This window comes from Corvus moneduloides, chromosome 3, assembly GCF_009650955.1.
Source record: "Corvus moneduloides isolate bCorMon1 chromosome 3, bCorMon1.pri, whole genome shotgun sequence".
In the NCBI taxonomy this organism is placed as follows: domain Eukaryota; kingdom Metazoa; phylum Chordata; class Aves; order Passeriformes; family Corvidae; genus Corvus; species Corvus moneduloides.
This window is the reverse complement of record NC_045478.1, coordinates 69,635,043-69,647,549: the sequence shown is the minus strand read 5'-3', so window position 1 is coordinate 69,647,549 and position 12,507 is coordinate 69,635,043. Positions and strand designations below refer to the sequence as shown.

The 12,507-nt window shown below is 34.9% G+C and overlaps 1 protein-coding gene across 13 annotated transcripts in view; it reads right to left on the bottom strand.

Moving 5' to 3' along the window:
- The window catches only part of STXBP5 (syntaxin binding protein 5), a 107,490-nt gene that overhangs the window by 40,347 nt on the left and 54,636 nt on the right, over nt 1–12,507 (bottom strand). For all 13 annotated transcript variants that reach the window (XM_032102145.1, XM_032102147.1, XM_032102150.1 and 10 more), the window contains exons 9-15: nt 12,181–12,259; nt 6,096–6,250; nt 4,995–5,067; nt 2,741–2,888; nt 2,460–2,527; nt 1,384–1,424; nt 289–509 (exon numbers count right to left, since the gene is read on the bottom strand). In XM_032102145.1, the coding sequence (XP_031958036.1) occupies nt 289–509; nt 1,384–1,424; nt 2,460–2,527; nt 2,741–2,888; nt 4,995–5,067; nt 6,096–6,250; nt 12,181–12,259 (785 nt within the window). The remainder of the gene's footprint in view (nt 1–288; nt 510–1,383; nt 1,425–2,459; nt 2,528–2,740; nt 2,889–4,994; nt 5,068–6,095; nt 6,251–12,180; nt 12,260–12,507) is intronic.

Here is a 12,507-nt window from a genome sequence, read left to right as displayed (position 1 = left end):
GATACAGCCAAGTTTTGATCTACTATTTGTTTTGATAGACAGACCAAAGAATGATTATTGGCTGCAAAACCTCAAAAAGTCACTGAAACCTCTGTCTCAGTGTGCAATATTTACTTTTGTCGGATTTCATAATTAATTACTTTTTCTCCAAAAACCCACATCTCTTTGTTGTGAGTCAATTATTTTTGTCCATTTCACTAATATAATCAAAGACAAAAAACCAGTAAATTGCTAGAACAGTCTCATAGCTAAATTCTATGAAGTAAAAAAATGGTCATAACTCTTTACCGGAATGACTTCTGTTGTCACTTCCTGCTTGCTGAACCTGTAAATAATGACATGTGCAGAAACTCCAGCTATGCACAGCATTCTACTTTCTGGACACCATGAGATGATCTGAATAGCATATGGATCTTCATCTACTATATCTGTGTTTGGCCTGTCATCTTTATTCCGTGATTTTTCAAATACTTTGGCTGTTTTTAGTTTATAGAGTACTTGCAATGTTACTAGGAACAAAGCAAAAGAGAAAAATTAGTTTTGATCTAAACATATAACTAATATATTGACATAGCTAATTCTTGAATTGTATCTTTCTTAACTGTAATTTTAATTCTGTGATACATTTTCTTTCAACTGTCTTCATGCTGATTTCAAACTTCACAGGCATATTTTCTAGACAATGACCCAAATCACTGCTATAAATACTAATCACAACATTAGGAAAACTTAAATTACAGCATCCTTTCTCCACTTCCACATTTCAGTAGTTTTACCTGAACCACATTTCCCTAGTTCATCTGTAAGACTGTCCTATTAGAAAGACTCAAAAGTTTTTAAATCAATACAGAGGATACTTCCAATTTCTCCCTTAATAGGTTTATTTATCTGTTTTAGAAAGAAACTTAGTGTCTTTAACAGAATCTCCTTTTGACAGATCTATACTGAATAGAATTTTTAAGCACACATTCAATCAGGTTTGGCTTCCCCCCTCCTCTCTCCCAGGTTCCACTCCCACTCCAAACCGAAATTAAAGATCTCTAACACTCCAAATAGTCCTCCTCCCAGTTTTTAAACATATACATTACATCTGTTCCCTCCCACAACCATACACGCCTCAGCCTTTTGGAATCTCACCAGTTTTCTGCAAGTTTTCGAGACAACTGATGATGATTCCAAGATTACTTTAAACAGCTTTTAAGTACCAAGAGTAGGGTTAGTTCAAACTAGACCAAACATCTAACTTAGTGCAATGATTTCTACTTTGAATTCTTGCTGCATTTTTCACTGTGAGCTGTGTAGACCATCAGATGTAACTGACCCTTTAACTAAAGATGAAAAATCTAAAACAGCACAGGAAAAATCTCAACTGAAAACACTTACTTGCTGACGCATCCCAAAACTTGATTGATCCATCAGCATGCCTATGAAACATTAAAAAAAACCCGAGATGATAAAATGATTAGTTGGAGTGCTAGACCTCTGTTACTGATGGGAAAGTATACAGTTAACATTCTATTTTTATTAGTATTCTTAGTGACACTTGATTTTCACAATTTATTAAAAGCCAGTATTTTACCAATATGTGCTCCAAATACTTTGGACAGAAGAGACTAGAAAAACATTTGGAGCCTAACTCCCTGATGATCCCACTGTACTAAGTTAATTTGCCATTTTAAATACTGAAGCATACCTTACTGTGCACTGTTTCTTAAAAGATGCCCTATATTAGGAGCAACACTTATAAAGAAGATGCCTAAATATACAGTATCCCACTGTTAATGAGTCACCTAACTTGTTTATTTAGCCTTGATTTTGAGAATCAGATGACTATATTTTTTCAGGACTGTCTCAAAGTCTCTGCAATGTGTAGTACAAGGTGACAGTAATCCTGATTATGGCTAATGGACTGTTCTAAAAACACTTTAAAAGGGCTCTCACTTTCAGTGATGCACTGTACAGTTATAAATTAAATTTCACTTATGTTCCTTACAGTTGTATTAGAAAGATCAGTCTCAAAATGATCAGATTTAAGTATTTGCTCGTCCTTTTCGAGATAAAAAGTTGGCTTCCCTTTGAGAACTGAACTCAGTAACTACTCAATGGACTTACCGTGCTTATTTAAAACAGTACTCAGCTATTTTGCAAAAATTAAAGAATAAAAGGTAACTTTGATCCAAGATATTTTGATAGCAAGCACAGGTAATCACAATATCACATCATAATAATAATACCTGTAAAACATCTGCTATCATTTTGTTTCTACCTTCCCTTCCACATTCTGCTTTACTTTCTCAGTAGCACTTCAAGGAGATTATGCCAAGGACATGTCTGGTGATCATAATTTCATGAATCACTCAAACCACTCATGCAAAACAATGTTCCAAAAGAGAAACAAACAATTCTCACTTCTGCTTAATCAGCTAAGAAAGTTATCAGTAGACTATGGTATCACTTACCCTGTAATAATTATCTCTGGATAGCTCTGAGTGATCAAACCCCAGTTGCCTCCACTAATAGGCCATTCCTGGAAGATTAACAAATATACTGAGGAAGAAAATATCATACAGTGCAAAGGTAAGGCAAATTACTACAGTTACTGCAGATCCTCCCCTGCTATTAGCCACTGTCAAAGGCAGGATGAGTCAGGTGAAGCTTTGGTCTTAGTACGGCCACTCATGTTATTTAGAGCTTCTGATTCTCAGTATTTTAAAATAAAAACGTGTAGTAGATGTTGTACCTTCTTACTGTAACCCTGACGTTTCTGACGAGCACCAACTGAATAGAGGGCAGGTATGAGATCCACAGGACAATCAGCAAAATATTCACAGCAGGTAACCGGAGACTCATGTATAGTCAAAGGATAGGGATTCTCAAATATAGGATACCTTTAAAGGAAGAAAGATAATAACTGTTAATCCAGGGAAAACTTTTTTTGGAAGTGCAGAACACAAGTAAAATACTAAGGACTAAACTGGCATTCTTTTTGGACAGAGAAAAATAAATGCATATCAAAATAGACTACGAACAAATATACTACACAACTTTACTGCTCATCTAGTGCACTATAAAGATAGTGCAGTACTCTAGACGGAATCTGAAGTTTGTACAGTTTTTAGAGTACTTCTAGAACACTACTACTATTCCCTGGATTTCATATTTTTAAGAGCATACTAATTTAGTGGCCTGTGGAAGACCCAGTTGTAGTAACATGGAGCTATGAATTTATTTCTAACTCTTCAGCCTATTCTTCCAGGGATAAAGACAGGAAGACTCCCATCTTGCTTTGTATTAGCACACTGTACTAAAACAGAAAATCATCCAGCACTTTGCATAATCTACTTGCAACTCTAAGATCACTTTCTGAAAATTACAGACAGCAACACTCAGTCACCAATTAGAAGAACATACACACATATGGTCCCCACCACTACCTCCATCAGAAAAGTGACAGAGGCTTAACGAGGAAAAGGTCAATAATACTAACAGAGGGAAATGTATCTGTGTTCAAAGAACATGTATCTCCAGAGAAATGCATGCTATATGTTGTTTTGCACTTTTTACCTCCCCTTTTTTGAGAGGTGAAAAGACACAGCTTCTCAACCCATCTAAAGGAAAAAATTAGCAACAACAGCTTAAAATATTCTGCATATCAGGAACTTTATACAGGGTTATATGGAAAGCTACAAAGATATTTTAAAAATTACACGCAGAAGAGGCTTAACTTTGACAAAATATGACAAATCCCTGTGAGAACACAAGGTAAAAGAAAGCCTGTAGACTTTTTTGGTATTAATTTTGTTTCTTTTTCAGGTGTGAAACAATTAATAGTTTGCAAGTCAATCATAACAAAGACCATTGTAAGTCTACTAAAAACATAACTGCTGAAGATTTTTTAGTATGAAATAGAATAAGCTTTAACATAACTTAAAGTTTCAGGCACTGCAAACTAAATATGAAGGTTGGAAGCTTAACGCTATTGGTATATCAGAAACCAGTTTTGGATACAGCATATGGCCATATAACATTGGGAAAAGCTAAATGAAATTGCTCAGTAGCTGCAGAGATATTTGGACAAAACTTGATCTTTTTTGAAATCTCATAGAATCTTCATTGTCTAAGGTGTTATCACTGACTTTGAGGACAAATAATTCCAGGCTTTCATTTTGCCCTAGAAGGATGTTTTTCACAAGGATTTTTCTTCATTGACCATTGGAGATTTTTAATCAGGAACAGTACCAAGGTCTTACCTAGTTCCTCTGCTCCTTATCCCTTAACAGTTAGTTGATACTGCCTATACAAATGTTAAAACTCTTCACAAAAAAATATGTAGCATCTAGAATTTTAATCACCACAAGTAACAGTGTATGGACTGTTCCACGGAGAAAGAAACAAGAGACTCAATGTTTTCATCAGGTATTATTAGTGAATACTGCAATAGGATACTCCTCTTGAGCAGCCTCTTCCCACAGATATAAACCAGACAGCAGATGTTATCATTCAAATTTTATATATATGATATTATTGCATCAGTATGGAGTCACTTTATGCTTAAAGGTAGCAATTTATCTGGCAGTAATATCAGCAAGTATTTAAGTGATGACAACAGCCAAATTACCTGGCTTATCTGATCAGTTCTTCTCCCTGCTGCCTTCCTCAAAACTGCAAGCTCCCCAAAACTTCAAACTCCCCTCATAACATTAAGGAATCAACTTCAAAATAAACTGGGATACTTAAAAAGCAGAAGTGATCTATGAATCATTTTGGTCAGTCAATAAAACCTGGAAAAAGTCACATGATATTCTACTCATCTACTACACATTAACTTGAAAAAAGTTGATATAACAAGATTGTCAGTTCAGCTGAAGAAATTTTAAATTTAATATTCAAAATTTTATGCTCTGAGGTATTATGTTAGACTAAAACACTATAAAGTAGAACAATAGGCTGATCACCGCAGCCAATGATTAAAAAGGACTACAGAAGATTCTTACCCATTTTGTGCAAGGTCAATCAGTACTAAGTCCTTTTCTAGGAGAACAACTACAGCATATGGTTCCTGAAAGTCTGAAAACAACAACAAAAAGTTACCTGTTGGTAAATGGAGCTCAGGCATGTATGCCTCAAGAATGGAATCAGTCCTTGCACTCTGGCAAGAGATTAGAAAGCCACTCAGATGGGCTACAGTTTTTGAAGATATTTTATAACCGCAGACTACTGAATACTCCAAGTTAAGTTGGGAAAAATCATGTTCTTTTATTCAAAATTCTCAACAGCTCAAATAGCAGAAAAAGGAACATGCAGAGTAACTTGTATAAGCAGGTTATATGAGAGACAGAGCCAATTTCTGAATCATAACATCCTCCCACCCCTAAACTGCTTTTCCTCATACTCAGTAGGGTTTAAGTTTTAATTGCTTACAAAATGGCTCAAAAGAGAGCTGACTTGACAGTAAAATAAGAAACCTGAAAAAGTTTCCAAATCTTATATTGCCCTCTTTCAGCCAGACCTCAAATTCCAAGCTAAGCAGTTTTATATACTCTGATGCAAGTTGACCGCCAAAACCATTGGAATCATCAGCAACATAATACTATTCATGTGAGATAACTACCTGAACTATGATAAGAAATCCCCTGCTGCAGAGGGGAGAGTATAGATTATTGATGAAATCCATGTAAATATTGCAATGAATAAAGCCACTAAAAGTTAAAAATAATACAGAACTGCTCCTCATGGTTTAGCATTGACTGGAAAGGTCTTATGTGCTCAAATATACATAGATGAACACATCTGCTCCAGTAACTACAGCTTAAAGTTGTAATGCTTTTTGTCTGCACATGCTTTTGGGATTAAAAAGAAAAAACATGCTATGAGTAATTGGCTTTTTTTCTAGAAGCAAAATAGGCTTATTATAAACTATTCTATTATGGTTTTGGCAAGTGAACCACACTTCATACAATAGGGATAACAGATGTTGCCGCTGCAGTCTGATCCCCAGAGATAAAACAGAAAGACAATAGTAAAGAATATTCTGATGGGATAAAAATCCAGAGATGATAAGACAAGGTACTGAGAAAAATCTTTACAGAGCCTACCATTAGGATATGGTGTTTCACACAGGGTTAGAAAGTCAACAATAGAATAATCCATTTCTAGCACAGCAGTACTTTTCCCATGCATGACTGTTAAACAGGGTCTTCTTCCTACAGTGTCATATGACAAGCCTCCTGAGAGAATGATGAAAGGCTCCCTGGAATAAAGCAGAGGCATTTAGGATCAAGTCAGGATAAAAGAGACTGGGCAGGTTTTGCAACCTTTTGATAAAGTTCAATGAGATATCATTAAGCAGAGAGGGAGTAAAAAAAAATGTAAACCAGCTCTCCATGAAATATACAGCTTGGGTATGTATTTCAAATCTTATTCTAACTCTTGTTTAAGTCAGACATCGCCTCCAAACTTTTTGTTTATTTAACCAATCTTTGTAACTGCTTGGCAAGATGGGATTTTTAAAAAAAAATTTGTACAACTTTAGAGTTGTTTCTTTTCTATGGAACTGCAGATTCAGATTTGCCAACAGTTCCATTTATCCATAACATAAAACAGTCCAGCAGAATCTGGAAGAAATAGTCCCATTTACTTGCTGTACAGTAATATGACTGCCTTGGAGATGCAACCAATTGTTTGATAAGCTTCAGAGACATAAAACCTTTTAAGTAGCATCACACATTTACTCTAGACATTTTATTAATTTTCCCCCCTACCACCGTGCACAAAAGTCAAGAAACTACTTTGTCATACACTGCTCCCAGTGCAAAATCAAATAGCTGAGTAGAGCAAAGCAAAGATATTTCTTCTAGTCGTGAGAAGAGATTAGAGGCTTCCCTTGAATTTTTTTTAAAAAGCCTTTGCAGAAACATACTTTTAAATACATCCATATATTTCCAATATGCACATCATGTACAGTTTACCATTTCATTTATTGAAAAACAAGATGAAGTAAATGCATGCATTTTACTAGGTATTTTCTTATTTCCTGATTTTCAAGAGTCACTCATTTTAATATTGCTTATGTTTGAAATAGGATATAATCCTTTTTAAAGAGTAGACTGACTGTAAGTATACAGCTCAAAAAATAAATGTTACTCATTACTGACTATTGCCTGAAATTTCACATTATATTTCTGAAGGAAAAATAGGCACTTGACACATCTATCAGTTGCCTCTGATCTACTTTTATGCTCACTTTCAGTGGAAATCCGAACCTTCGTTTGCATCTTCCTTTGAAGAAGCTAGTATATCAGTATCTGGAGAAAGTTTCCTATGGAAAAAAACCCCACCCTGATATATTGTAAAAAGGGAGGCTGAAGAAACCTTTTTTTTATCCTTTCCTATAATACCATCTTTTCCACACTGTCTAAATGGCTTTCACTAGTTGGCACTTGAAACACAAATGTGAGACTAGATATACCTTAATTCTTGAAAACTGTATATTAAGGGTTTGGTTTCTGCACATGCTGCAATTCCTGAGTTTAAGACTTGGCTGAAATGTACTCCATGTTTGTAGCATTGAAGACAAAACAGACTGAGATAAGCTTCCAGCTTCTACAATTATTTCACAACCTGCTTGATCTTCCAGGAAGACCTGTGACTGAAGATTTGATAGGCTCAAAGAGTACGGCTGGCTGAGGAAGAGACCTCAAAGAAATGGCCATAAATCAAGCCATGGCTCCATCAAATTCAATATCCTGCATCCCACAGCAGCCCAGAGTGTATTTCTAGAAAAGGATTAAGTTTTCTCCGAGTCTTCATTTAATCTTAGCTCTTTGTATTGAAACGTCACACAGTCTTTTATGGTCAGGTTCATGAAGTAATTTCCAGAAAGTTACACACTCAAATTTAGTCTGACATTTTTCAGGATGTCGGTGAAGAGAAAAATACTGGTGTGGTTTCATTGCATAGGAATGATTTATTGCAGTATTTTTTTGTCCACAGAAATCATCAGGTTTTTTTAAACAATAATGCTGCCAGGACAATTTGCAGTAATTACCAGATTTGCAGATTCACTGAGATCAACTGACAATAACAAAGTAACACATTTCAGTTTTTAATTTTCATATGTCACAGTGACAATTGTATGTCGGTTTCTCCTGGCTTTATTTCTCAAGGTAATCAAACTGCTTTGGGCAGGCTTGCTGGAGGCTGTATCCTTTAGAGGCAAGGAATGGAAGAGCTAAGAATAGAGCACACTGATCTGTCACACAGATTTTCCACAAATGAATCAAAGATTAAAGCTGACTTGAGTCTGACAGAAAGACCACTACAAGTTTGTGTATGAATTTTTCATATTTTCATGAAACCATGGATTTACCATGAATGAGGCTGTGAATTTTCTAATTGAAGTGTTATCCTTCCACTGTGATACATATTAAAAGGTTAGTGGACATCAACGTTATTAGAAATAAGTAATTTAAAAGATTTATATTTTACATAATAGATGAGACTGATTCAACTTTGGGAATTACATTTTACCTACCTGAAACAACGGAAGACATTTAAAAAAAACAGGGTTCAGATCTTAGAGAATTGCTATGTAGCATTTTTAGCAGCTGCTCATACAGAGATTCTTTGAAACAGTTCTGCTTCAGCAGGTTTGCAAGTAAGCCCCTTACATGAATTTCCTCATCAGTTAAATATGTAAAATCACTTGGACAATACTATGGGAAATTCACTATAAAAGGGGGCAAAGGGTCATTGAAAAAATATTCAGAAAACACAGGATTAGGTCTTGCAACATATGAAAACATAATACAATTGAGAGTTGAGTAGCTCACAACCCAGGAGGATGTTTCTGGTCAATTTTAGAAGTAAACTGTCAAATGTGAGCTAGCTTCTGGCAATCCAGATGTGTGAGAGAATGGTATATACAGAAATCAGGTCATTGGTACCATCTGGCTTATTTTTCAAACCATGAGTAAATCTGTTGAGAAGTTAATCCTAGTATAAAGATGGAAAAGACATCAAGAAGTAGTTTACCTTAATTCTGGAAGTCTTGAAGTCGTAGTGAAGATAAAACTACAAATTCATTTTGAGAAGTGTGGTTTTAAACCAACAAGCTCACACAAGAAAATAGTACTATTCAAACTAAATGAACAGATCAAAAACTTTTACTTAGTGGGAGACACCATCACTAATGTAACCTCTGGGTCCCAATTACACACAACCATCTTGCTAAGAGGCACTGCTCAGTCAGTCAATGACACCTGCATCAGCTACCAAGACAAAACCCTTCTGGATTTTGTTTTACATGGAGACTTTTGAGCTCTAATTTCTATTAGACAAGAGCAATTTTACCATAATCCTAATATCAACCAGAGTAAACACTGTAAGGTACTGAACCTGCAGGGGTGGAAAGTGGCGTCAGGACGGACTGAATCTGGAGGGGAAGGGAGTGGCATTAGGAAGCTCAATTTCTGGATTCACTTTAGGCAGAAAAAGTATGCATAACAGGCAACATGGGAACTATTTCAGAAAGATCAAAAAGTAAGCTACCTTTGAAATGCAGTGCTTCACAAAAAGAGTATTTTAGATGAAAAATGGCTGCAGTACAATGACATTATGCTCTGGGATTGCAAAATCATGCCAGTTTGCACAAGGAATATACCAAGCATGTACCTTTTTCACCGCTTATTAATCAATAGTAACCTTTCCATATATATTCTCCCAGAAATAAAGCTACAGACATACCCTCGTTGTAGGGTAAATTACTTGGGCTCTGGATACTTCACTTTTTGCACTATTTGCGGTAAACTTAAAAACCAAACCAACAAACAACAGAAACCCCCACAAAGTTAGAAAAATAAATAGGTAGCCCATAAAACCCAGAAAAGGCCTCATGTCCTCCTGTTGTCCTGACCCTAGTTTTACAATATGGAAAACATAATGCAGAAAAAAAAAGTGAGAAAGAATTAATAAGAGCTTTAACAGTAAAAATAATAGTGTCTGTAGCCCTTAATATAGGTTGCCATCAGTTATGTTCCTTCCTTTTGGGTGGTTCTGAACCCCTTTTCTCCAAAAACAGATTATTAGAATTAGAAGCAGTGAAAAAAACAGTTAAGATCATATGAATGAAATGTTTTCCACTGGAGGAGATACTGAAACAAACCTAGATTTTTGTGCATGCTACATAGATAACGGAGAAACAAAAAAAAGATGATAGAGAGATGTTCAAAATAAAGTATGGTAATAGTGAACATTTTTTCATAATAAAGACTTGAAATATAATTTAAGTATGCATTAAATAGTATCCCTCCAATATCAGCTTTTTTGCTTTGTTTTATTTTCCTCTGGTTTTTTTTAAATCTGTTTTTGAAGAACTGCTATAGTGAACTGCTACAGAAAAAAGTTTATTTATTTCTTACATTGCTTCAGTAGCCTGAAAAATTTTGTCCTGTCCAGAAATTACTCTCTGTGCTATAGAAATTAAACCATGAATAAGAAATGACAGCACTTTAGATAAAAGTTAAAATCTTATCTTGTTCTTACTTAGCCAATTCCAAATGGTAAATAGAAAATCTAACAACATTTTAGGTATTGAAAGGTAGCTCTGTCTTGCCTTGAAATTCTTTTAAGATTACAAATGAAACTGAAAATTGAAGTGTAAACTGAAGTACCCATGGCAGTAAATGAATGGAGATTTCCAGTGCACTGCTTCACCACCACAGTGCAGACTGGTGGGGCTTTATTTGTCGTGGAGTTTTTTCACCTCTCTTAATTTCAAGATTCAGGAAGAGTTATCAATAATTGTAGATTTAATGGTGCACTGAAGATAGAAAACATTAGAGAGAGCAGTAAATTAAAATGTATCAAAATACTCAGTTTGGATAAACAGCAGAAAATGAGAGGTGCAACAGAAAAAACAAAAAAAGCCCAACACTAGGAAAAAGTAGCCTTCCCAAACCCCCAAGAATTCTTAGAAATTACACTAAAAGAAGCTCCTCTTTAAACTGTGTGAAAAATCAACTAGTTTTCACATTGTAATACTATAATGCCACAGAACAAGCTCCAAACTAATCTTCTCCTTCAGAATTGAAGGCTTTTGATTGCAGAAATTGTAACTTGCTGAAGCTGAGATTTTTTGATTATCTCTCTTTAGATCCGCTTTTGATATTTCAGTAATCCTTTCAGAGAAAGGATTATGCAGACAGATGTACACTTCTGCAAGTAAAACATGGCTTTTCAGATGATGATAGCTTTTTATAAAACTGGGAACTAGCCACAGTTTTAAGTTTCTACTTACCTCACTTTTAGCAAAAAAATAAAAATACCTAAAACCAGTGATATTATGAGTATATCAACACATACTATATTGCATCATTTAAGTAACCATCTTCTACAGATTTGAATGCCTGGAAAGCAAATGAAAATGGTACACAAACCCCCCCAAATAAAAAAGAAAACAAACAAAACAAAAAATTAAAAAAAAAAGAAAAAAAATATCAGCTTTTGCAAATAGCTGAACAGATTTCCATGACTATTTTATCTTTATATTGCACTTTTTACTCAAACACTTTAAATCACTTTAGAACCTCAAATAAAAGAAATTCCACACAGTTCATGAAATCCATCAGTCCTAATTGCAGTCTTGGTAACAAAACATGATACTCTAGATACTGTAATTCCATCTGAGCCTCTTGTTGCAATTACTACTTTGTTACATTCTCAATGTGCATAATTAGGCACATTTCACTGCATAAATGACTGTGCTCTACTAGAAAAACTTCTGTTAATAACATTTTAGGGGGGAGGAACGTATTCAAAATTTAGAATATTCGATTTGGGCTACTATTTGTCAAAGTTCAATTTATCACGTCTGTGTTTTGGTGTCTTCTATGCTTTATCAGCCTTTTTTTTCTTTAGAACTCTCAAAAAATTGAGCAAAAATGCACACAACTTTTAGTAGCATGAAAGAAGCATGTAGATAATGCATTAGCAGCATCTTTGGTTTGTATACAGTAATTCATTCATACAAGTTTTTGTAGTTTATTCATCAACCTCTGATTTATCAAAACTAAAACAAAGCTGTACCATCACAATATGTGTCCCAACAACCGGGAAACAAAGTCTATTCCCAGAACGTTGCACTATTACATAAGTTCATGTTGCATCCAAAACTAGTCTTACCCAGCTCTAGTTGTTTTATATTCCACCTTAAGGATAGGTTTGCAGGGTTCTGGCTTCTTTCCATCCTTCAGCTGCTTTCCTAAAGTAAATGATTTTCCTGTGTTAATCTTGCAGTTCCATAACATTATGGCAAGTAATGAAATTCACTGTGTGCACCTTGTGAAGTACAACATTCACGCAAACATATATTCAACAACTTTGACAGTTATAGAGTATGCCTTGGAATAATATAATTAAAAATTTGTTAAAGCTCTCCACACACCAGCTTAGAATGTTTAGGAAAAAAACAACTCTAAACCCAACTGCTGTAGAATATTTGTTTTCAAA